At 42.2% G+C, this 27,281-nt stretch overlaps 2 protein-coding genes across 2 annotated transcripts in view; one reads left to right on the top strand and one right to left on the bottom strand.

Moving 5' to 3' along the window:
• LOC113407463 (selenoprotein F-like) overlaps positions 1-23,945 on the bottom strand; it is a 40,424-nt gene extending 16,479 nt beyond the window's left edge. Inside the window, exons 1-2 of the mRNA XM_026656017.1 lie at positions 23,857-23,945; positions 21,603-21,770 (exon numbers count right to left, since the gene is read on the bottom strand). Of these exons, the coding sequence (XP_026511802.1) occupies positions 21,603-21,770; positions 23,857-23,925 (237 nt within the window). The 5' untranslated portion in view covers positions 23,926-23,945. The remainder of the gene's footprint in view (positions 1-21,602; positions 21,771-23,856) is intronic.
• An 815-nt stretch (positions 23,946-24,760) lies between these two features.
• The window catches only part of LOC113407413 (heparan sulfate 2-O-sulfotransferase 1), a 178,797-nt gene continuing 176,276 nt past the window's right edge, over positions 24,761-27,281 (top strand). The window contains exon 1 of the mRNA XM_026655903.2: positions 24,761-24,978. Within this exon, the coding sequence (XP_026511688.1) occupies positions 24,855-24,978 (124 nt within the window). The 5' untranslated portion in view covers positions 24,761-24,854. The remainder of the gene's footprint in view (positions 24,979-27,281) is intronic.

Below are 27,281 nucleotides of genomic sequence, written 5' to 3'. Positions count from 1 at the left end.
GTGTTCCATATTCCCAAAAAATGTCATTCCAAATCAAACACTGCCCATGCAAGCCCAGTAGTATCTGAATCAAGCTGTTCTTTTTACCTGGTACATCAACAGTAGTTCTGGATTTAGACTTCAGATAGCATGTATATTGATGCATGAGGCAAAATAGATTGTAAAGTGCTTTGCCATCCTTATCCTGGCTCTAAGGGCTTGTCTACACTGGCAATTAACAGCACTGCAGCTTTCTCGCTCAGGGGTGTGAAAAAACACCCCTCCGAGCGTAGCAAGTTACAGTGCTGTAAAGCGTCAGTGTAAACAGCGCTCCCAGCACTGGGAGCTACGCCCCTTGTGGAGCTGGGTTTTTTTCTCTCCCCCAGCGCTGCACCGCGACCATACAAAGCACGTTAAAGCGCTTTGCGTTGCCAGTGCAGACTAGCCCTAAATTTGACAGCAATAAACTTCTTTTTCCTGTGCAACAGGTTTAGAGTGATGGGATTATGAAACAGCTATGGGAAGTAACAAGGTGCCTCTTTCTAATCACTTTCTGACCATATCCACATTTTTACATTTGCGCATAGCAAAGTAAAGTATCAGTGACTACTTCTATCAACTTCTAGATCTGATTGTTACAAATAAGAATATAATTAACTCCTTCCTTGTGAAAAAAGGAATTAGTTGTAATCACGTGTGTAACCCACATAATGTGTAAACTAGCTTTAAAAAGTTAACCACTCCCCTTAATTTACATAGTGAGTACTAAATTTTTCATGTATATATTTTTTGAGGTTAAATCTGCCATAACTGAAGTCCAACTGTGCTACAGAAAAGTTGATTCATGCTGAAACAAAACTGCTCTGTGCCATTTTTCACAAGATGGTTAGACAAAGTCAATCAACTTCATTTACAACTCAGGACAGAAGTTCCTTTTGTGAGATATATAGATCCTTTGCATCATTTACAAGCACACAATGCTGTACTTGTTAACATCTATTGCTGCTGCCATCACATCATAACCAGAATAGAGTAATGAAATCCACAACACTTGTTTGTGAACAAATTCCCTATGTTCAAGTATTATTTAGAAAGAACATAAGGGAATGATACATCACTCTATATTATAGAAGTAGTACACACATCTAATTTGACTCAGTTGTTCATTACACAATGCTTATTTTTTTAAAATGAGTTGGCTCATTTTAAAAAATGCTTACTTGCTTTTAGTCTTTATGAAAGTCATTTTAATGTCACAGAATGAAATAAAGGACTTCCTACAACCAACTATAGTGTCCATTTTAAAATTTGAAATAAATTGCTGTTATGTATACTCACAAGCAGAAGTTAAACTATTTAAACATTCTCAATATCTCTTCCCCCACTAAGGGTTATCATGACATTAAAATCTGAAGTTCTTTCTGTTTTACAGGGCATCGACTTCAGTTAAGATTTCACTCAAAAGCTTTTTTTTTTTAAGCACTTAAATGCTAATGTAGAAATCATGGCCCTTTAAATTTAGAGAGGCAGAATATGGTCATTAATGGAAGTAAAAATGGTTATTCAGAAAAGAAACAGTGCACATTATCTATAGAATGCCACTCAGAGGAAGATATCAAAGTGTTTTACACTGGTACAAATCATCCACCACTGAAATGCAAAGAAGCCAACACGATAAGAGTTTTTCTGGAGGTGAACTGGAGAGTAATGAAGTTCCCAGTCACTTGTAAATAGTTTCGGTGGACATAATCCAAATAGCCAGTTTCCAGTTTGAGTAAGGGCATGTCTACACTGGCAGAGTTACAGCGCCACTCAGAGCACTGAAGGGAAATCGCTGTTGTGTGTTCACACTGTCAGCTGCCTGCACAATAGTGTGTTCATACTCTCAGCACTTGCAGCGGTATTCAGAGTGTTGCACTCTGGGGAGCAATTCTACAGAGCATTTTTTCCTCTTCTGCTGCTAACAATTGTTGGAAGACCGAGGGGGTCACGGGGCATCCTGGGTCCTGTCCCAATGCCTCGTGATGCATTGCTTAGCATCCCAGCAATCCCTGTGCTTCTGTCCGCATTTGGCGCCATCTTTCAATGGTTTGTGTACGGCGTGATCTGCCTCTTCGGGCTGCAGGAATGAATCCTGAACTGTTGACGAGTATGCTGCTCGCTACACATCATGAGTGGCAGTGGAGTTATTCCTTAAATTACAAAGGCGAGAGGAGTGCAACATTGATCTCGCCACGCGTACTACCTACGACATGAGATTGCTTGTGGCATTCACGGAGGTGCTGACCACAGTGGAATGCCGCTTTTGGGCTAGGGAAACAAGCAGAGTGGTGGGATCACATAGTGATGCACGTCTGGGATGATGAGCAGTGGCTGCAGAACTTTCGGATGAGGAAAGCCACATTCATGAGACTGTGTGATGAGCTCGTCCCAGCCCTGCGGTGTAAGGACATGAGAATGAGAGCTGCTCTGCCATTGGAGAAGCACATGGCGATTGGACTGTGGAAGCTGGCTACTCCAGACTGCTACCTATCGGTTGCTAACCAGTTTGAAGTGGGAAAGTCGACCGTTGGACTCCTGTTGATGGAAGTGTGCAGGGCCCTTAATTGCATCCTGCTCCGAAAGACCGTGACAGTGGGCAATGTGCATGACATTGTGGATGGCTTTACACAAATGGGCTTCCCTAACTGCGGAGGAGCGGAAGATGGTATGCATATTCCAATTCTGTCACCAAACCATCTAGCCACCGAATATACTAATCGCAAGGGGTACTTCTCAATGGTTCTCCAGGCGCTTGTGGATCACCATGGGCGTTTCACAGACATTAATGCAAGCTGGTCCAGAAAGGTGCATGCCGCACGCATCTTTCGGAACACTGGCCTGTTCAGGGAGCTGCAAGCAGAGACCACCTTCACGAACCAGAAGATCACTGTAGGGGAAGTCGAAATGCCCATTTTGATCCTGGGAGACCCCGCCTACATCATAATGCCATGGCTTATGAAGCCATACACGGGGCAACTTGACATCAGCAAGGAGTGGTTCAACAATAGGCTGAGCAAGTGCAGAATGATTGAGTGTGCTTTTGGCCATTTAAAGGCCCGCTGGCGCTGTCTCTATGGGACGCTGGACCTGGCCAATGACAATATTCCTATGCTTATAGATGCCTGCTGTATGCGCCATAATATTTGTGAAGGGAAGGTTGAAAGCTTCACTCAGGGCTGGACCTGGAGGCTGAGTTTGAACAGCCAGAGACCAGGGCTATTAGAGGGGCGCAGCGTGGGGCCATAAGGATTAGGGATGGCTTGAGGCAGCAATTTGAAGCTGAAAGCCACTAACATTTGTTGCTATGCTTGGGAGTGCAGTGCTTGTAATGGTAGTAGGAGGGTGTGATTGGTGTAGACAATACAATATAAAGGTTTAACATAACTGTCTGTTGCTTTGCAGTGCTCTGTTTGCTATCAATTAATAGAATAAAGATTGCTTTCAAACCACCACAATTTTTATTCAAAAACCACTGGAGGAGAGAGTCAAACAAAACGAAACAAAAAATCAGCAGTGAGGGGAAGGGAAGGTCCCAGGCAGAGGTGGGGTCCCGGGATGGCTAAAGATTTGTGCTTGTCCAGGGATCATATCCAACCTTCTCCTTTGGAGTACAATGCAGCAGGTACTGTAGTTCAGCAAGGCCAAACTGCAGAGGGATGGGTGTTGAATGCAGTGGGTACTGGGAGTCCGCAGTGCTGGACTGTGAGGGGGAAAAGAGCGGAATGCTGTGGGTATAGACTGGAGCCAGGAGGTTGATAAGTGTGTTGAGGGTGTCTAGGAGCAGCATGGGAATGAGTTTTGCTACAGTGGTTGCAGGGCAAGGCAGGCATGGAGCTGCTCGGTTTGCAGTGCTAGTATCACCTGCAGTGTGTCTGCTTGGTGCTCCATAACATTTAAGAGCTGCTCCATGGCTTCATTCACTTCAGTTCCTCTTTTCGCTGTTCCACCACTCCTTCAATTCCTGTTTCTCCGCCACAGAGCGCATCATAACATCACACAGAAAGTCCTCCTTAGTTCTTCTTGGCCACTTTCTAATTCTGCACAGCCGTTCAGACACCCATAAAGAGGGAGGCTGGGCTCCCAAAATCATTTCTGTGAAGTTTAAATGCAACATTTTACAGAAGCAATCTTGTTTGCAACACACAGACCACTGATTCAGTGATTTAAAACACAGCCAGTACTCACATACCGGTCATAACTGGCTGACCCCAGGCAAGCACACATGAGCCACAAGACCCCCAAAATGGTGAGTAGCTGCATGGGCAAGGTAAATCACTCTTCCCAGACCCTTCTGTACACTGGGCATGTGGCTCTTCGGGAGAGCCAGAACTGTAGGGGTCGGGGGGGCTGATAATCATTCCTGTCCCCATAGGATGTGATCATTATGGAAGCTATCGCGCTGCCAAGGGTGAGCAGGGAATCAAAGGAGGGTCTTCTCCAAGAATGCGGCTTCTGCCCTGGTCCCTATGCAGCTTGCCTGTGTGCAGCAATGGTGTCTCTCTTTCCCTCCCCCCCAACTCCTCCATGTGATGGCACAGTGGCATGGGAAAGTTACCATTAATGGGGCAAGAAACAAAGCAGCTCTGCCAAAGAACCTGCGGCAGCAGTTTGACCAGTATCTCCATGAGATTTTCCTGGAGATCTGAGGCAAATTCCTGTGAAGTGAGGGAGTCAATCAACAGCCTTTTCCACTGCTCAGATTAGGCATGCATTGGGAGACAAACCTTTCTGCAACCCTCCTGCCCCCCAACAACTCGCTTCAGCGATTCCCAAAAGCAAATCCACTTACCAGGGGCCTCCTCTCCTGTTTGCGCTTCGCCAAGATCCGACAGCTGTGACTGGCTAGCCTCCTCTGGGGTAGAAAAGAGCTCCTGGCTGTATGCATTTCTGACCTCCGAGTCATCCTCTGCCTCTGGGTCTCCCTCCCCCTCCACATCCTCGTCCAAGATTTCCTCCTCCTGGCTCAGTCCACTCTCTACTGGCACGCTAGCCACCGAAGTATCTACAGTGGTCTTCGCAGTGGAGTTGGGGTCGCTGCTGAGTACTGGGTCCAGCTCTTTGTAGAACTGGCAGCTCGTGGGCGCAGCACTGGAGCGGCGGTTTGCCTCCTGCACCTTGTGGTAGGCGTTCCGTAGCTCCTTCACTTTGACCCTGCATTGCAGCACGTCCCAGTCATGGCCCCTTTCTGTCATTCATCATGAAATCTGTCTGTAGGTATCATAATTCCTATGGCTGGAGCGCAGCTGGGACTGGATAGCCTCCTCTCCCCAAACGCTAATGAAGTCCAGCAGCTCAGCATTACTCCAAGCAGGGAATCGCCTGGTGCATGGAGCAGGCATGGCCACCTGGAAAGATGTGCTGAGACCACTGCACACATCACCGAGCAAACAGGAAGGGGACTTTCAAAATTCCAAAGGAATTCATAGGGTGGGAATGACGGTTGGTCACCTGAAGACCGGGCAGTAGAGTTTAAAAACTATGACCAGAGAAGCAAGAACAGGCATTGTGGGACATATCCCAAGGCCAAATGCAGCTGTGATCGACCAGTGTTTACACTGGCACCACAGCGCACTAGCCCCAGCACAGAAAGCTGTATGCCTCTCATTGGGGTGGTTTTTTTACAGCACTGCAATTGTGCAGTTTCTGTACACTAAGTGGCCTGGCAGTGTGTACACCTCAGAAGTTACAGCGTAGAAAGCTGCTTTACTGCACAGAAACTTGCCAGTGTAGACAGGGCCTCTAACAGATCTTACATCTAAAAAAAAAAAACAAAAAAAAAAACCTACCATAGAATCTGTAGTGAACTGAACAGAATCTCTGCTTTCTCTCATATGAAATATAGCACTTCAACTAGCACAGATCATCCCCATCATCTTGCTATGGATTTAGATCAATGTTAACTTAGAGAAGAGAGTTTCGCATTGCCAGCTAATGAATTGCCAACATTACTTTCTATAGCACCTATGATTTCCATGCAAGTTTTCTATCCAGATACTGACCTGGCATAACAAAAAAATAATATTTGAGAGTGTGTGTTTTGAGAATTTCCAGTTGCCTCAGTTACAAATGTATAATCTGGTAAAATAATTCACTATCAAACCATCTCTTCACAAACCAAATTTGACTGACTCTGCCTTATATGAAATTGGAATTCTAAATCAGGTTCTTTTTCTAATTCATTTTTATCGTTTTTTCCACACTGACATTTGAAATCCTTTTTAGTATGACAGCAATAATTAATCTTAATTTGAGGATGCTGCAACATATGGACAAAGAACTAGGGTAATTGATTTAACAATCATACATTGTCCTCTTTTTGGAGGTCATTTAAACAGATTAGGTTATGCATGTTGCCAAAATGACCCTAATCTTCCCGGGAGACAAAGTTTACAGGAATCAGTAGAATACAAGGAAGTAATAGGAGAACCTTGTTCCAAGGCGTATTATGAATTATTGCTCTGTAAATGAGAGAGTCAACAAGAGTCCATTTCTGCATAATTCCTAACTTGGCATCAGACTAGATCTGGTGACAAAAACCACTCTCATTCAAACCTCACCCAGGGATGTGAGGGGGGAGAAGTCAGGCTCTAAATGAGAGCTAAGAATGTAAAGGTCAGATGATCAAAAGACATTGTTGTCTGGTGGTGTTCCTGTGTTCATGGCCATGTGTATTCAGAGGAATTTGCCAATCAACCCTTGTAGCAGAATTCTGCTGCAGAATCTAAACTTTCATTTATTTTAAGTTTAAATTCTAGCCTTTGATTTTTGAAAGAGCCTCCCAAACACAGAAAATGTATACCAGTTAACAATCTTTAAGATAAATGAGGGCAATTTATACCTCTCAGGCGAATGACGACTGTCAGACAAACACTGCTCTTCATTTTAGCAGAAACATCTAGTTCTTGAGTGCCCAAGCACCAACTCTTTGCTAACCTGTTGCCAAAACCTTCAGCTTGCCTAACGACTTATGCAGTGTAGTTATGCCTTGTCACTACAAAAGTTTTAAGCACACTGAAAGTTTAGGGACAGTGTAAAATTGAATATTAAAAAATAAGTTAGCACGGTCCTGATTGTATTACACATCTTCATATTTAATCAACGCATTTCTTTAGACTTACTAAAAAAAAACTAGTGGGACTTGCTGCAGAATTTAGGTTCATCTTATCTGTAATACTTCAAAAATGTGTACATGAAAGACCAACTGGCTGCCTTACACAATTCTAACACAGAGGCCTCATCCCTCTGGCAAAGACGTAGCAATAGCTTTGGACTGAGGTCTTATTCAGTGAAACAGGTAAGGGAAGACCCTATGATACACAGGACCAGAAATTCCATTGGATTATGGTGGTCTTGAAGGTCCCTAGACCAGCCCCTTCCCAAAGCACAACCTCTGATTTTCAAGATAAAAAAATAAATTTCATATTTCTCAGGTAGAATATAGGGTCTCATTGTCCCAGAGGTGGAAACCAAGTATTTCATTATTAGACCCATACCAATTTTACGGCCGTGAAAAACATGTCACGGACTGTGAAATCAACCATTCCCCATGAAATCTGATCTCCCCTGCTGCTTGGAGCCCAGGCTCCTAGCTGCTAGTCTCGACAGGCTGAGGAGGGACAGGAGTTGTCCTTCTCCTGTATGGCTGCTCCTTGTGGTGAGATCAGACCCACCTCCAGAGGCAGCACAGAAATGAGGGTGGAACATCCTCACTTCTGCACTGCAGCAGCCTGGGAGCTGGGCTCCAGGCTTCCATTCTCCTCCTCCTCCCCCCTGCCCCTTTTTCTCCCTGCTGTGGCTCTAGGCGCTGAGCTTGAGGCTTCCGCCCCCCAGCCGGGGCAGCCTGGGCTCAGAGTGACCCGGTCAAGGCTTCCACCCTGGGGCTTCTTCTGGGGCTGGGGCACCCATTTTTCCAGGGGAGCCCCAAATTGGCTGGGGGTGCCTGCCTTAATCTGTCCCTGGCATGGACTAGCAGCTAGGAACCCACGGTTGGGGCACTCCCAGCAGCATGGGGGAGATCCTACCCACCTCCATCTCTGGGAACCTCCTCTAGCTGCAGGGAGCTCTGAAGGCAGCACAGAAGTGACAGTGGAAATCTTGGGACCCCTTCTACAACAACTTTGCAACCTCCCAGAATCTCATTTTGGGTCATGACTCCCATGGTTACAAGACCATGAAATGTCAGATGTAAACATCTAAAATCATGAAATTGACTCATTTAAAAACCTTCTGGCTGTGAAATTGACCACAATGGACCGTGAATTTGGTAGGGCCCTATTCATTACTAAAAGAATAGGGATAATGTCCACGTCAATGTTCCCTGAAAGACTGGACACCTGTTGGATGCGAGAGCCAAAGGGAAGCATGTTTAAGTGGATAGGAAATCATACTGGAACCCTGGGTTCCACTGTCACCTCTACTACGGACTCAGTGTTAGGATGGACAAGTCACAATCTTTCTCTAGTGGTAAAAGTGGGGCTAGTGCTACTTGCCTACCTCTGTGGATGTTTGAGACTTATGGATGAAAGACAAATGCTAAGTCTTTATGTTGCAATTAAGAGCTAGATTTTCTTAAAGTAGAAAACTAGAGGATATAGATGGATATCTAGAAAACATTACCAGCCAAAACAAACAAAAAAAAAAATCTACAGATATCTATGTAACTAATATATGTTGGCACACCCCCACCCCATAGAAGGACTATGTGCTAGTCATCCCTGAAAATTAGTGAATAGAACCAGTTTTATTATTTTATACTAAGTTCAGTTAGCATATGTAATTGAAGTAAAAAATTGGCAAAATACAGGAAAACTATCAATTTTGCAGTCTCAACATTAGAATCCATTGTCTAAATAACTTTTAATGTCCCTCATCCCAGGAGGGCCAGCACAGCCCACAAACTACCTCCTTATTCTCCAGGATCTCTGCTTTCATTAAAAATGTGTCTAGCATGACTGCTAAGAACCTTGAAAATGTTAACAAATGTAAACAAGCAGTTGTGTTCCTTGACTCTGCAAACAATAACATTGAGGTATGACTGTTCACATTCACTTCACTGGGTATTCATTCAGATGTTAACAGTAATACTTTAAGAGTATGTCTGGATTATGAAAAGACAAGGTTAGGTTAAGAGTTAGCTGACTGCATCCTATTTTCTACTGTAGATGCAGATTCACAATTTTTTTTAACCTTGCTTTCTACCCTCGAGTCCCTCTGCTCCTCAACCTCTGTTTCCTAATGTAGACAAATGTTCCACGGCTATGTCTAGATTAGACAAAGAGGTCAAGGTTAGTCACCATTTTCTACCTACTACAGACACAGATTAGCATCTTTGAACCTTGATTTAGCTGATTGAGATCAACCCAAGGTGGATCTTATCCACCTAAAAGGTGGTAAATTTGTCTGCCCTAAGAACACATTACCTAGCCCCATTCTCTCTTCCTAATCTAGATATCTTTTGACTATTCCACTACTGATTAAAGCATTAAAACAGAGAGAGAGGATCATATTACTAAGAATTATAGTGAGTGAGTGGGCTTGGGAAGAGTATCATTTATTTAACCTCTTCCCTCCACTCCAATCTAGGAGCCATGCCAACAGAGCCTAGTGGGGCACCTAAATCCCATTAATGAGCCCAGACGATCAAGGGTATATTTGAACTTCACTTAATGGGAATCAAAGCCAAAGAACTCTGTGTGCTTGATCACAGTTTGAGCATTTGCACAATATTTATTAAGAAAGGCATCTCCTTTATCATCTCAAGTGGACAGAACATGGAAGATCATAGCTTTTGTCCCAATTTGACCTGCACTCCCCTAAAAACAAACACATTTATTCCATATATGGACTGCACATGGAAACTGTAGGTGTTTTAAAATAAAAAAAAAAGTTGGAAAGTTGAGTTATTTTGACCTTTCAGCCTTAACTAGGGAATTAAGGTCATGACTCAGTTGTTAAATGGTGACTTACAATGCTCTCTCTCTTTCAGCAATTTCAAAATTGCATCTGTAATAAAAGTAGGATAACTTATTAATGGGGTACTGAACAATATTTAACTCCTTTTACATGGAAGTACAATGTGAAAACCCCCACTCATGCAATGTATCGGAAGCGAGGGCTACAGCTTTGTAAAGCCACAATTTGATCCTCTCTAAAGGGATCTCACCAGTGTGCATCAAGACATAGGATACACAAAAAATCCTTTGTGTGATGGGCTGGAAATAAACTAATATTGCCACTCACCTGGCACAATTTAGTGGGCCTGATTATTACACCCATTTTACACTTAGTGTAATTGCAGTGAACTCTTAACAATTCCACTCAATTTACATCATCATGAGCCAGATGAGACTGTCTCACTAGAAACTATGTATTTAGAATCTCTGGCACATTGACAAGAACAGAACTCAGGCTGCTTAGACTCAGACAACAATAATCCTTATTTTGTTGTAGCACTTGAGAACGAACCCAACTTAAAAGTGAAATGAAATCAGGTCCCTCAAAAGTAGAATTAGAAGGCATTTTATGCTTTGAGCTATAATCATTCAACTACTCTACTTTAGATTCTTTAGGCAACTCAGATAAAGTATTCAAAGTTTTTTGTTAAAATTCTTCTCCCTTACTTCTTCCATCACCCATAAGTCTATTTAGAAAGTGAACAGTTACAGGACGCTGAGGCTTTAAGAGACCATTCTAAAATTGAATCTTACATTAATACTAAACATCTTTAATATTCACAAACAACTTGGTTTTACATTAGTTTAAGGTTGCTCTAATCAATAAACTAAATCATAAAAATTAGGAAATATAAAGTTAGGTTCTAAAGTCAAGTTCCTCAAATTAGGAAATGCTAGAATAATGTTGCCCATACGACCTTAATTTGACCCCCTTGTGAGTATGCATTATGATAGTCTAATTATGTGATTGTTTTAACTTCACAGGACTCCCAATACACTCAAATCTGCTTTGGCGGTGAACTGGGGTTGTGCAGTGAAGGGGTGGTCTGTAGGACCTCATTTGTTGCAGAAGTTGGCACATTTGTTGTGAATGAGGCAGGGGACTGTAGGAAGAGAAAAGATGGTCTTTGTAAGGGCAGTTGAATGCCACCATGTTCGTATGTGATGTTAGACAAGTCACTTAGGATATGTCAATGCTGCAATTAAAAACCTGCGGTCGCCCGTGTCAGCTGACTCTGACTTGTGGTACTTAAACTAAGGGGCTGTTTAATTACAGTGTAGACATTTGGGCTCAGTCTGCAGCTCAGGCTCTAAGACACTGAGATGGGAGGGTCCCAGAGCTCAGGCTGTAGCCTGAGCCCTAATGTCTACACTGCAATTAAACAGACCCGTAGCCTGAATCAGCTGGCATGGGTCAGCCACAGGTGTCTAATTACAGATATGCCCTCACACAAAACTCACCCCAGTCACTTCTGCATGTAATTAAAGGCCGTATCAAAGTGCATGCACAAAGGGGCTGAATTAAGGTTTCCCGGGCAACATTCATTCTGGCATTTCCTAACCTTTTCATCCTTAACTTTATATTTCTTTTTTTATTTATACATGAGCGCAACCTTAACTAGTTAGTATTTTTGTGAATGCCCTTTGTTAAATAGAAAAACGTATGTGCTATTTAAATAACAAAACTTGTCTTCTCTGTATATTGTATTGCTACTACCTTTCTGCAGCTCCCTATTTCACCACTCAGTGCAATATCGACAAATATACTGAAAGTAATTAAATTGCATTCAAACAAAACACTTAATGCAATCTCAGTTTTAATGCAACTTCTAAATGACTAGTGAGGAAACTTAGGTATGGCTTTGCAGCATGGCTGTTCACATCTGGGCATCAATCAATCCTGCTAACTCTGAAGATCTACCCTGAAGAGATTTCTGTTGATCAGGGAAAACCATCTGATGGAAGGAAAAAGCAAAAGACTCCAGTGAAGGATCTCTTGCTGTGCTATATATGGACTGGGAAGGAGGCTTCAACTTCTGTTTCTTCAATCTCCAGAATGTGTAAGATATGGGAAACAAAGAACAGAGAAGGCTGGCACCATCTTGCTAAATGTCACTAAATCTGAAATGCTTTTGAATCTTGTTCTGGTTTCCTTCTGCTTGTCTGCAATTTTAAAGAGGGTTTTGGTACAAGGAACTGAATTAACAGCCAAATAACAGAATCACAAATGCTATAACTACTTTAGCATCAGGCAGAAACTAGAACCGGATATGAGCAGGAAGCTAACTGAAGTAGGACTTCAGAAATGCTTTAGCCTCGATTGCCGACTAACATATCAAAGAAGGCAATTTTAATAATACTTTGGGTGTTTTATTTCTTCAAAATTCTGTAGCAACATTGAACTATTAGTCCAAACTGGTGAATTTAAAGATGGAGAAAACAAATTTTCAAGCATTACAGCATGTGAAGTTTAAAATTTCTTAGCGAACATAAAAACGGGCCAAGTGCCAAATTTACACATTTTTAACCTCGTGCGCTATTACATTAAGCCAGTGGTTCTCAAACTAGGGGTAGGGATCCCTCAGGGGGTTGCAAGGTTATTACATGGTTTGCGGGGAGGGGGGTCACGAGCTGTCAGCCTCCACCCCAAGACCTGTTTTGCCTCCAGCATTTATAATGATGATAAATATATTAAAAAGTGTTTTTAATTTATAAGGTGGGGTTGCACTCAGAGGCTTGTTATGTGAAAGGGGTCACCAGTACAAAAGTTTGAGAACCACTGCATTAAGCACTATGAGGGTGAAAAAGCTGATGTTGAATTTCTCTTGATATTCTCAGTTCAAATGGCTAAATATACCAATACATCACTAACCTATATTTTTCTGACTATTCCTTTGCCCATATTATTGGCAGCTCAGAGTGCACAGTCCAAGTGCTGTACAAGGTAACTTAAAATCTAGATGCTGAGTTGTAAGCTTATGAACTCCCTATGGTGAAGAAATTTCCTGCTTTTGGAAAATTTTACTGTTCTCGTGCCACAACTTGCAGTCATTCATATTTGATGATTATTTAGAATAATGGAAGTGCTGCTCCACACAAGAACACATTGCTGCTTTCTTCAGAACCATGGTTCCCAAACTTTAGTACTGCATTTCCCTTACAGATATTTTAGTTGTTTGTGGCTCCCCACAATTAAATATTTTTTTAAAACCAACTCACTGCAACTTTTTTCAACTACATATAGTTTAATTATCGAATATGGGTTTTAAAAATTATAAACTCAAAACATGAGGTTTTTTGGCATGTTTGGGGACAGCCTAAGATTTCAGCAAGAATGGGCCTGTTCCAAACTGCATAGGTTGTACAACATTTGGTTGAATCTGATAGTGCCAGATGTAAGTTGTTTTCAGAGTTTAATTTTTTTCTATATTTAGTTTTCACAGAAATCATGGCTGAAAACCTAAACTCTGAGGTAACGAAGCAGATGGAAACAGCACTTTTACAGCTTTGTCACTGAATTCTTCACACTCATGTAACAGAACTCCTGGTTTTATATTTGAAAAACTGGTCTTTAGCATGTAATCACTTGACAATTTTGAAAGTTTGAGCCAAGTTACTTAAGGTTGGAATGGAGTGAACTGTTACTGAGAACGGGTTTCGAATCCATCTGTATCTGGAGATTGGTGTTCAACTCCAGGAAAATATTCATTAAAATGGGAATACAATCCAGTTTATATTTAGTCTAATAGCATTCTGACCACTTTCACTCCATCTTTTTAAGAAGTCTGACATGTTGATTTGTATTCCTACCTTGAAGTGTTAGGTTCAGAGCATTCAATTTATCAAATATGTCCATCAGGTAAGCTAACTTAGTCAAGAAGTCCACATTAGACATGTAATCTGCAAGGTCTCTTTTTCAGAGGAGGAAAGTTCTGACTGCACAAAATTCAAAGACCATTGTAACACTTTCCCATGTGACAACCACCTGACTTCTCTGTGAAACAGAAGTTCAGTGTGGTCAGAGCCCATCTGTTTGCACAGCAAATGAAAAAGTTAACTGCTTGGGATTTTATAAACAATTTTAATAAAAATGGTGGGGACTTTGTATTTCAGGTTGCAACTTCGACACCAAAACTCGGCAATGAATCATGCAATGTCCAAATTGCTGCTAGTACCACTCTATTCATGCTGCAACCTCACTGTTCTTTATGGTCATGGCTGCTGCCCCATCTTTGCAGAGTTCCCCTGTAACAGGGCCCAGGCAAGCCCCTCTATCTTCTGCCACTTCTATGCCCACAAACCAGCCAGAGACTTCTGCTTTGGTGCAATCACCCATGCTCTTTATTTATAGTATAAATTCCTACCACCTTGTAGCTACAGACAGCACCAGCCTCATAGCCTCAGGGACTGCTAAGGAGGCCAGCAGCTGTTCCCTATTTGCCACCTAGGCCTGGGCTTACTCAGCCTGCTCCAATTCCCCTTTCCTGATTGGAGCTGGCATGACAGAGGTCTGGCTCAGGGTTTCCTACCCAGCACCCTGTCACACCCACACAGAACCGAGTTAAGACCTTCCATCCATTATGAAGGTATCAAGGATCTTGACTATTTCCTCAATGGTAGTTCAGGATAGTATTTCTTTAAAAGTTCTTCAGCTATTGTCCTGGCTATGGCAATGGAAGCTCACTGTAAGTAAGATTAGTAAGGCTGTCTTAAATAAAAATAAGTACATGTAAAAGGATTTCAGGCAAACATTTTTGTGTTAACTTCTTTTGCTGGAGTGAGCAAGTCATCAGAAATCAGACCACTCACTTTTTGGTGCTGTCTAATGAAAATTAATTGAATAATTTTTACAAGACTGTAAATTAAATATTCGCTTCTGGGTTGAAAACTGTATTACCAATCGCACCACTGTTAAAGAACTTTTCAGTGTTATACTAAATCTTTGGGAACTGATGCTTATAATGGGAGTTCATTTACAAAGCAAATGCTGTAGCTATTTTGAAGATAGTCTTTTTATGATACTATGCCACTCAGTTGAAAATGTGACAGATTTAAAAATCAGAAGAAGAGACACTCTTCACTCCTCCTTCCACCACTATCAAATTGGGTTAGTCTACAGGGGAAGTTACTCTTCAGAGTTTGAGCTTTAAAAACCTGGCAAATCCAGGCTGTGCAGTTCCAAGCAATGGTTTTTACACATGAGTTTAATAGGATAAAACCTTCTGAAGTATTCTTTAAAAGATCACTACAACATGATGCTGTATCTTATGATAACCATGGTAAAACAATCCAATATTAGATATGAAATAACTGAAAAGTCAATCTATTTTCTTATCCAATTTGTAAAGGTAACTAGTACTAGTGCTTCCTTGATTAATCACTAGGCCATTCTGACCTAGTCTCAGTGGCTTTATCAAATTAGTACTTAACGAGCCAGCTTCAAATCAGAAACGTGATTTGACAGTTTCTTCAACAAGGCAGCAGATGAGTAAGAAAGGACAGAAGGATACTCAAAATGAGTATTGAACCCTACCACTGTCATTTCTTTAATGCACTTGCCACAAACCCCAAGCAAGAAACCCGCAGCAGAGTAAATCAATATAAAAAGATAGCTTTCTTTCACCAGGGAAATCAAGTAGTACCTCATATCATTTCTATTTCCCTTTGAATATACAGCATATCCTGTTGAATATCTTTACTGAAATGGAAACTCTTGACATACACTGTAAAACCTTGAGCCTGCAAAGACTTGTGAACATGCTTAACTTTACACACTGTAGTCTCTATGAAGTCACTGTGACTACTCATCTGCTGAAATCTGATCTGCTCTACTCCCCTCACTACCAATGTCTTGGATGGAGCTAGAATTTCACCAGCTGTAAGTTTAAATACATACATAAATAAGCCTTTGCAACATCAGAGCCCAAACTTGGGAGGCCTAAGAAATGAACTACCACAAAGAGATGAACAGCTTCAGAAATCCCTCTAATTCCACAACACACATTTTCAGCATGTCCCAGTATAAAATTTTATTAATCTTAAAAATAGAGTTATACAAGCAAATACATGGTTTTCTTAAACACTACATTCTAAATGAAGAAATTGTTCACTGCCCAAATTAACCTCCAGGCTGTGTTTCTATAGGGCAATTATTGTGGAATACATGACTATGAATATTGAAACATAGGGTTTCACACTGTGTTAGCTTGTTAGATGTAATTAAGAAAATCAATGTAAAGTTTTATTTTTGCATATCTCTAGAAACATTAAGTCAAGATGATAAAACAGAAGTTTGCGTGTGAAATGCTTTGATAAAATGGTATACAAAATACTAGTATTGTGTAGATTGGAGAATTTTCTTAAACATATGCCCTTTAGCACAAGAAAGTTAAGATGATTCATTGGATACTTGAATGTAAGAATTAAGATATCTTTAACTTCAGGTAGGATGGCATCTCTCATCACCCCCAACTGTTAGAAATTATAGTTGTATCTTAGTCATTCCTTGAGAAAAATGACATCTAGAGGCATATGCCTATAATATCCAACTTGGTGGTTATGTCCAATCTCAAGCATTCTCAAACTGGAAACACAATAACCCAGAGGAGTGACATTTATAACACCTAAGAAATGGTCTTGCAGAGTCTGATCATAGTTGGTTAACAGACTATGTAGTGCAAAGAACGGATGTTACACAATTAAGCTTCAAATGAGTACTAGAGTACACTGATCTTCAATGGGTAACTTAAATCTTGGCTACAGATTTTACTAGTGCAATGGTGTCCAAGGTCTGACCTCTGTAAGACATATCTTTGGAAAATAACCCCAGCATTCTCTCAGTAGGTATATAGGATGGGTTAGAGTCAGAGCTGAAAAGATTAAATGTTGCAGCTGAAAAGTAGTCACATTGACAAGGATCCTGTATCTCCTACTAGTTTTCACATCATGTACCCCTAATGATCTTATTCTTTTCTCTTCTGACTTGTAATATTTCCCACATGTTACAAAAAAAAATGCACAAAACTTTTCCACTAGCATAAAGCAAATAGGCATTTTCCAGAATTTATGTAAAATTAATCTCATTAAATTCAATTTAAACACTGTCAGATGAAAATGCAAGGTCATGCACATTAAACCAGACAATGACTGTACTGTAATATTTCTTCAAGTATTTTCTCAGAGAAAATATTGTTAATCTGTGTGACAAACCATAAATCCTTATCCCATTGTACAGGCATCAAAGGCTGAGTGGCTACAGCATGAGCCAAAAGGAAAATGCTAAAGAGAGGGGAATACCAATTAGTTCTGTAGCCTTCAGTTAATTTCTTTTTTGGAAAGCCTGCAAGTAGGAAGACATCTTAATTATTCATAATCATTTTAAATTGAGACCTGAACATAGTCTAAGGAAACTCAGAAAAATATATAGTATTTGGATAAAAGCATCATCATCATCTGCAAAGAACAATGTTTTATTTTCTTGACGCTCCCCTCCCCAACTCCAAGTATGCTCTCTCTGATAGTGGCCAGGGATTCAACTATGATAAATAGCAGTGAAGAAGGCAGGCAACACTGCCTCAAGCCAACAAGTTTCCATTTGCAGTTAATTTGACCTTAAAACTTGTTATCCTGGACTCCTTTACTGAGATTTAGTTTCCTAAAGTGGAGCGTTTTCAAAACATTGAACACACAATCTCAGGGCTCTGGAAGATCTCTGCAGTATGTGTGAGAAGGCCCACTCTCAGCATCATGAATATTAAGAATTCATCTGATAATAACTATCTGAACTCTATCGTACATTGTCAGATTGATCATAAATTACTCCCACTGGTAAAATTGTATCTACCCAGCTAGTTAAAATAATACAATCCTAGAAATGTAGGGCTGGAAGAAACTCTCGGGAGGTAATTTAGACTGGCCACCTGTGCTGCATCAAGACCAGGTATAACATCTGACAGGTGTCTAACCTGTTCTTAAAGGCCTCCAAGAACAGTGATTTCACAACCTCCCTAGGGAAGCCTATTTGAGTGCTTATTCTTATAGTTAGTTTTCCATAATATCTAACCTAAATCTCTTTTGCTGCACATTAAGCCCTTTACTACTCCTCACCCTACCTTCAGTAGAAATGGATAACAATTGATCACTGTCCTCTGTAAAACAGCCCTTAACATATTTAAAGACTTATCAGGTCCCCCCCGGGGTCATCTTTTCTCAGAACTAAACAGGCCCAGTTTCCCCCCCCCCACCTTTCCTCATAGGTCTAACTCCTGCTTATATTGAAGTCCATGGTAGAGTTTTTGAAAAATCTCACTCATGGAGAAAAGATAATACAATGTTTTAAATACAGATTCTTAATACCAATCAAGGACTGCTTCTTCCCCACTGCAGGATTCTTGTATTTCTTCAGGTTCTATCTCTGGGTGTGTGTTGGTTCTTTTTTTATTCCACCCCCCCTCTAACACTGAAATGCATTATTGTGAATAAGATCTGTTCAGATATCAAGTAGCATAGCTAACTGACTTGTGCATTTTGAATTTGTTGTAGAACATTCTTGGAGTAAACATGACGCATAGTATTTTAACCTCATCTTTGAGCAGTCCTTTTTGAACTACATCAGCCTCTTTTATTGGCCCTCTTTCATCCCCAAAGGAACCACAGTCTTTCACCTTAACTGTCTTCAGATTTTCCAGCTTTCATACGAAGGCACTTCAATAATTTCTCTAACTGTACAATATTCATTAGATTTTTTTCAAGTCCCCACACTTAGACTTCTTGAAATCAAATACACTTCTACTGCATTCTCCGAACCCTTTCTTTTGTTTTATTGAAATTAACTAGTTGCTGATGACTGCTAGGTCTCCTCCTTATTTTCATGTTCTCACTCAACTGTTCCCTATCCACAGGAAGAAAATCCAGCATCTTCCCCACTCTGAATTCGCTGTCTAGATAGTTTGTCCTTTACAAGTCTTCGGATCCCCTTTATTTAAATATATTTGACATGTGTTTTACTTAGTAGCTGTGTGAATGTTTTGCATTTTTATGACAGGAAAAAATAACCAAAAAGACAGCCATTTACATATTGTAGATAAGGCTAAAATAATCACAGAACAAATAAACTCAGCACAAAATGATGGAAGGACCTTGCAGTTGTCCCTGACACAGCATGGGCCTTCAAAGAGGCTCATGTATTTAATACTCAGTTTGGGAATTGGAGGAAGAGGTGCAACCTCTCTAAACCACTGAACAGAAGAATCAGTTTTTTCCAATGCAAGAATTAACTATACGAACATCAAACTATCATCTTAAGCAGCTTGCCATACTGCCAAAACTTCAGCTTCAAGACTAATGAACCTAGCATGAAGGCAAATTATCTTCAAATCCAAGGTCTTGCAATGTCTAAAGTGAAGTGTCCAGGAAGATTTTAAACACTTTGAGTGTCCGTCCAGGACTTTTTCTATTAATTCTCATTTAACACAGTTGGAAGGCAGCAGCTTCTCCTCTAGCACAACCTCACTAGCATCAAGTTGATTGTTAATTGGTATGGCACTGGCATACTGCCACCTCTTTAACTACTTCACAAATTGTACCTCTCTCTTCCGACACTTCAGACATGAAAATTGCCTCATCCCGTTTTAGTTATTCCTACTACCACCATAAGTTGCCAATATAACCTTCACTTCATATGCATCAGATGGATGGGGCACCATGAGAGAACTTTAAGCTAGTACTCGGTGGAAGAGGAGAATGTTTACATATATAGTTTTCCTCCCTCCTTCTATGCTCTTTTCCCACTAGTATATACAAATTTAAGCTAAAACCTGTATCAATGTAATGCTATGGTTGATTCCTGTTAACTCAATGTTTTCACATCTGTTCTCCCTCTCCCACAACCTTAACACAAAAATAAAGTCCTGTTTTGTATGCTCTTTTACAGCTGAAGTGTGGCTGGCGGAGCCCCTTATAGCCTCCCACCCCCAATTCTCCACCTACCAGGCTTTGGGGGCGTAGGGAGAGAGCTCGGGACCTCTTCCTTGCAGCAGGGTGGTGGGGTAGGGTCTTCTGTCTAACTGGGAGGTGGGTCTTGTGGCTTCAGTCCTGCGGGGTATGCTTGCTGGGGTTCGGGGAGTCAGCAAGAGAGGGGCTGAAGCCCCAAGCCTCGCCAGACGCACCCTGTGGGGCTGAAACCCCGAGCCCCAGCAGGTGTGCTCTTGAACTTCTGAAGCTTGTCGTATACGGCTTGGAGGGTCAATAAGTTTGGCCGGCCCTGGTGCTGTCATGCAATTAGCGCCCATACCATCACCACACACTTGTGCAGTTTTCCTAGATCAGCTGCTTATTTAATATTGCTATGTCTGTGTGTATTTCCAGTCAAGTGAAACTTCCTAGAATTATCTTGTGAAGTGCTGACAGCTGGATTTTAGTGAATTGCAATTGACTATCAGCATGTCTTCCTTCAGTGTTGCTAGAACAGATATAAAGTGAGAGCAAGAGCAGAATGGCAAGGAATTCACACAAAAATAAAGCATGTAAAGATGCTGGAATCCTTAAAGCTTATATATACTGAGTAGTCCCCTGGAGTTCACTATCTTTTGTAATAGATCATTCTTCATGTAAGATACCTTGTTTATGGTAACACACTTCTAAGGATCTCGTACTGGATTTACAAATGTTAAACCTTTCACTGCACCAGTAGGGTGAAGTCACACACAGATTTGTTACCATTTAAAGAGATAAAGAATGATGTTTAAAACTATTCTACAATAATATACAATGTATGTTACGAAAGAGCTAAAAAATTCAAAGTTGACTCACTTCAACCATTTATGCTATTCTGTTACATAAATTTTAAAATTCACTAATCTGTCAGACTGAAATGAGAGCTACTTCTGTGTGGACCCAGTCCAGGAAGTGTTTTATACTTATGCTCTCTGTTGGCTTACCAGCTATAGTAATTCCCAGAAACGTGCTGACATTTTTGAATATACTGGCACAAAGTAAAAAAGAAAGCCAGTTAATTTCTTGCTCTCTCAAAACCATAGGAAGGAAACCTGCAGTTATTACTGGAATTTAGTAACATTGAAATCATTAGGCTTACTATTGTGATGTATACTTGGTATCTATTAATTTTGGATATAATTATAATTATTGATACATTTATTTTCAAACTGCTCTGGTTTGCAAACTATGGAGATTAAAATAAAATGTAAAAAAATTCTTCAGTGTCCTTGAATACTTGGGTCATTACGGCAATAATAGCTGCTGCCAAAAACAAAAGAACAGTTCTTCCCATCTTTCATTTCTTCCCTTCCCGGCTCAAATCCCAATCATTCTTCCAGTTAACCAAAGTTGAAGAGGGTTCCCACCAGAGCTAGTTAGTAGTACCCGAGTGACCAGAAGGGCTACTGTAGAAAAACAAAAGGTGCTTGCACTCATACCTGAGCATTATCTCAGAAGCTGACCTGTGCCAAACCTTCAAATTCAGATCCTCTCTATATTGGACTGTCGTGGAATAGCTGTATTTCCCCATGACTTAAATGAGGTTCTAATTAGAATATTTACATAAGCCTAGGAAACTTACTACTTAATTTTAAAAGTTTCAGAAAGTGTTGTGAAGGTTTGATTTAAACTTACCTTTCTGGTTTCAAACTGAGCTTCTTCTTGGCAACACTCTCTGCAGAATGGATCTAGTTGATTCAAGCTAAATTGTCCAAGAAGGTTGCAAGAACTACATAGCAAGTTACTGGAAAAGCCTAGTTCTCTGCATGCTTCTGATGATAACTGCGCCCCATACACAGATATCTGAAAGCGAATAAACAATCATTACATATTTTAGCATTTCAAATAATTATTTGCAGTTGTGGGAAGGGAATGCTATTTAATAGCTAGTCAGGACTCTTGGGTTCTACTCTTGACTCTACAACTAATTTGCTTTTTCAGTTTAGGTAAATCACTTAAACTCGTGTAGCATTGTAGATACGCTACAACTCTCCATTGCAGCTGTGCTCCTGAGGATGTAGCAGTGGGCAGTTTCTGGAAGCCTACTTTGTTTTCCTGCTCCAAAGCAGGCCCCAGTACAGCTGTTCTTGCATACAAGTTCAGGTGTGTGTGCATGGTCTAACACACTTCAGCTGTGGGAAAACAGTCTGGCCCCACACAGCTTTTACTGTGGACAGTTCAGCCAATTACAGTATGATTACAGCATTCATATGCAACTCGGAGAGAAATAAAATAAATGCTTAGAAGAAGAAAAAAAAAAGGTAGAGAATGTAATGAACCCAAAATGAGACTTGGCAATCATTGATGCATTAAGTATTATTACTCCTGCATATTTTCATTTTTCAACAGGAGAATGAACACGTTAAAACAGTGGTTCTCAAACTTTACTGGTGACCCTTTCACATAGCAAGCCTCTGAGTGCGACCCCCCTTATAAATTAAAAACACTTTTTAAATATATTTAACACCATTATAAATGCTGGAGGCAAAGCAGGGTTGGGGTGGAGGCTGACAGCTCGCAACCCCCCATGTAGTAACCTCACGACCTCTAGTTTGAGAACCCCTGTGTTAAAAGGTATAAATTACCTAGGGAATCTGTAGAATTTCCATCATTGGAGATTTTTAAGAGATTAGATCAGTGGTCCCCCCAAACTTTTTACCTCATGCACTTCCCCCTCCTCTCCCCAGAGCTGTGGCAGGGCCGCAGCTCCAGGAGGAGGGGGCCCCAGCTGGTGGTGTGGGTGGGGCCAGGAGTTGGGGCCTCAGGCCTGGAGCAGAGCTGAAGGTGGAAGGCGCTCCCTCACCTCCTGCATGGGGGCTAGCCCAGGCCTCCCCCACATTCCTCCATGTCACCTTAGGGGGACGCCCCACAGTTTGGGAACCTCTGGTCTAGATAATACTTAGTCCTGCCATGAGCACAGGGGACTGGACTAGATGACCTCTTGAGGGCCCTTCCAGTCCTATGATTCTATAACATTTCCTCTAATTTTCTTCCTATGGTACTTTCAGTAGCTGTGTGTTTTGCAGCTCAGTAAAAAAGGATAAATATTGTATTTAATACAATCCTACATTTTTCATGCATGGGTGGATGGGGAAACTAAGTTTTGTGTGTGTTTGTTTTTTAATTTAAGCCATCACTGCTCATCAACACTATGGAAAGGGAGAAGTCTTGCAGATCAGATTCAGATAGCAAGGGCAGCAGTAACACAACATTCTCCTCACTATACAACATCCATAAACCATGAGCCGAAAGGGGCAACCACACAGCCCTTTTCCAAATCCAAACCACAGCTTGCTCTTGGTACTGAGAATGCCGAGCTCTAACTAATACTATGGTACGGTGTCGGGTTAGGGATGTATGGGGACAACATCCAGTTGGAAGGAGAAGACCAGCTCACTCGTTTCCCGAGTTACCGTTCAGCCTCCAGAGCAGCAACTTTTTAGTTATAGTCAACCCAGGTTAGAGCCGAGAGGGTAACCCGGAGAGGAGAGACTCTACCTCTCAAAACCACATCAGAGCCACCCACCCTCCTAAACCGTATCCACCACGGGCGTGAGCCAGGGCAGGACCAAGCCCTCCCCGCGGGCGGGGCAATCAGCACCGCCGCTTTCTAGCAGGGACAAGGAGAGAAAACGGCGCAGGCGGGAGCAGGGGGAAAGAACGGGGGACGGGGGGCGGGAAGAGAAGGGGAACGTGCGGGTATCAGTTATGGGAGAAAAGACGAGCATGAAAAGAGCCGTCCCGGCCGCTAAGCCACGTCTCTCTGTCACTCACTGCCCCCGCCGGCATCTCGCTGCCCGCCAGGCCCTATGGGCTTTAGCCTCACTAGGGTGGAGTACCCACGGCAGCCCTCTCCCTCGAGCCCAACCAGATTGGAAGCTGCCCTCACCGCCTGCAGCACCGCCAGGAACCAAAGTGGCCAGTGCCCCAGAGCCGTTAATCCTGTAACCGCCGCCATTTTAGTGCGGAGCTGCTCTGTCAGCGTCGCCGCCGGGAGGCTGCTCTCAAGACCCCACCCTCGTAGGGTGACCCTTCGCTGCCTACGTCGAAGGAAGCAAAATGTACGAGTAGGACCCTTACACCACCGAGGGAAAAGATTATCCCAGGGCTCTTTATGTAGAGAATCTGAAGCGGAGCTACCTGGCCCTATCCAGGGAAGGGGTTTAGAATGTAGCTGGAGGTATCATTTAGGAACTGTAATCAGGCATCAACGTAGTAACCCCACACGGGTCCTTTTTCTTCTTATAACCTACAGCTCAACAGCGCCCAGACCTACAATCCTGAAGATTGGCAACCAGATTAACCAATGGAGCTGCAATTTTGCTGATTGCCGCGGTGCCAATGCCCAATAATATATAGATATGTGGGCCGGACTTCAGAACAGGTATCCAATGGAGAAGGAACGCGTGTGGGAGGGGCGTCAGGTCCGTACATCCATTTTATTGGGGTGGAGCATTGGTGGGCGGTGTATTGGACTGATCGGCCAATGGGATGGGGAGAGGGTGGGGCGCCGGAGATACCGTCCAATGGTGGAGGGGCCGTGGGTAGAGCCTGTGTTTTGCTAGTCTATGGTGGGGTTTGGTGGGCGTGTGCGCGGTTGGGCGTTCGGTTGCTGAGCAGCGCACGCAGGCTGGGGGAGGGGCGTGGGCTGGCGGGCGGCCGCGGAGTGAGGCTAGTGAGGGGCGGGCTGGCGCGGGGGGCGGCTGAGACAGTGCTGGCGGGGGGGCCTCTGGAGGGATGTGAGAGCTGTGTGTGTCCCTTCTTGCGAGCTCACTGCCACCCTTGCGCGCTGCGTCCCTGCGGCCCGGCTGAGGCTCCCCTCGGCCTCTCCGGCCGGGCCCCACGTTATGTCGTGATCCCGGGCGGGCGGCGCTGCTGCTGCTGCTCATGGGGCTGCTCAGGATTATGCTGCCGCCCAAGTTGCAGCTGCTGGCGGTGCTGACGTTCGGGGTGGCCGTGCTCTTCCTGGAGAACCAGATCCAGAAGCTGGAGGAGTCCCGCGGCAAGCTCGGTGAGTGCGAGAGGGCCAGGGCCTGGGGGCACTTGGGAGAGAGAGGTGGGGAGGGGGTGATGGAGGGGAAGGGCTGGTGCTGGGGCTATTGCTGTGGTTGGGGGACAGGGCTGGGGGAGAGCCGGGGCCACAAGCTCAGAGGAGGGACGAGGCCCAAGGACCAGAAGCGCTGAGGCGGGAAGGGGGCATAGGTGAGGTACGGGGACTATGCACATATGGAGTGTGTACCGGGTGGATACCGCACAGAGCTGAGAGGGAAGGGTGCAGTGAACAAAGGTGGAGCTGGCGGGGAAGGGGAGAGATGGCAGTGCACAAATCTGGAGCAGTATCCGGAGGATGAGGAATTGGAAAGGGTAAATCCCCCCCTTTCATATGTTGAACCCACTAATGTGGGATATGGGAACACAACTCCTCTTCTCCCAGATGGCCCTTGTGTTTACATGTCTGGAAATTATAAGTAACTTGAACGATATGATTTGGGGGACCCTGCAAAAGAGGTTGTAAACAGTAGAGGAAGCAGCCGTGACCTTTGAGTTTGTATGCATATTATGCAGGATCGTGAAGCCAATGAGAGATTGGTGTTTGGGGAAAATATATAGTTATAAAGAATCTAAATGCACATTTTGTCAGAAAGGGAAACGAAAGTTAAAGATCACTATTGTGCTATTAGCAGCTGCTGGCCTCTGTGTGTATTGTGTGAGATGCAGTTGGAGACTGAAGTGCAGCAGTGATACCTGAAGCAAGCCCAGCTTTGCTTCCTCCTCCGTGTGCTGCTGCACATATTTAGCCTAATCGCCTTTATTTTGACATAATAACAAAGGTAAATACAGAAGATAATTATAGTTAAAACACGTATGTTTGGTGAAAATCATCTTAAATCACTGTAATTATAAATTCACATGATTTGTTTTACTCTTCCTGAACACAGGTTTTAAATACTTCTATTTAGCAAGTGGTGGTGGTGGTTATTGCTAGCCTCATATGCTCTGTTATGAAACAGTAGTTAAACAGTATAAAAGTACGTCCTAATAACTGCCATATACAATTGTTTTTTCCTGTAAAAAAAGTTTCACTTTTCAGTTGTGATTTCTCTGCTAAAATAACACTTTACTACTTCATGTGTACATTAAATGTCAGACTACAGAACCAACAAGCATCGGATTAAACCTAATCAAAATGAGGAAATGCCATTTCAAGGCCAATACAGTTCATTTACCTAAGAGTTGTAATTGGAGAGCAGTGGGACCCCAGAAATACCTAGGCATGGTGAGGTGGGCTGAGAACAAGTTCAGCCCATGTTTCTAATTGCCTAATCTGCTCAATATTAGTAATTTGTGGTAAAATTCTTAATATTTGAATGTTTATGGATTAATCCAAGAAAAAAAGGAATGAATATACAATGTTCTTACTAGCAATAAGACTAGAAATGGATTTTGAGTGCAATGAGAAGTTTAATGTTGCAAGCCTATGAAAGAGGTGAAATCAGAGTAATGGTCAAAATGATGAACACATATTAGACATGGTTTGTTATCTGGATTAGGTAATGGAAGTTAGTGTCCTGTAAGAAGGCAGTGATTGACTGGATGAGCGGTCTGAGTCTTCTTCAGCTATACTTATTCAACTAAAAGTTACTAATATTTGAAGGGTGATTTTGTTTTTTTTCATAGTTTAAATATTTTAAGCAATGGTGTTATGTGAAAAAGGGAAATACTTGTTATGGAATCATAGAATATTTTGAGCAGATATTGTTGATAGAGCAGTCGAGGTTTAGTTGAGTTTTGTGCAAGTCTATTTTTAATTGTTCGGTGCCAGTGGTTTAAGTGCATCTAATGCTGGCAATGGATGTCATACAGGAAAATCCAAGTCCTGCCACAAAAGGATTAATGTAATGCAATGTGAGAGTAAAGAGTATTGCTGGTAAGATTTCCCAACCCTGTGCTCCTCCTTAATAGATATTCACTGGACATGATTAAGTTACATATTTAGAAGATTGAAATATACAGCTCAGTCTGCCTCAAGAAAAGAATCATATCACTGTTTTGCTGATGCTGTTTTTATTTTTTAAGAATGCTTAAACTCTGATTCTGAGCTTTGATATTAAAATATAATTGGAAAATTTGCCTTATAATGAACTTGTTAGTGGCTGCCAAAGTTTGTGTGGGAGGAGAAGCTAGGGCTTTTTATTTTTAGTGTTGAATTATTCTATATGGGTTTAACACTATGTTAGATCATGTGTGTTTTTAATCTTGATTAGGTAGTACCTTTATATGAAAGACCTGTTGCTACAGTGATGTCCACCAAAA

Source organism: Terrapene carolina, unplaced genomic scaffold (assembly GCF_002925995.2).
Source record: "Terrapene carolina triunguis isolate 2854851 unplaced genomic scaffold, T_m_triunguis-2.0 Scaffold211, whole genome shotgun sequence".
Taxonomy (NCBI): Eukaryota; Metazoa; Chordata; order Testudines; family Emydidae; genus Terrapene; species Terrapene triunguis.
Note: the sequence above shows the minus strand (reverse complement) of the source record. Positions and strands in the feature narration are given on the sequence as shown.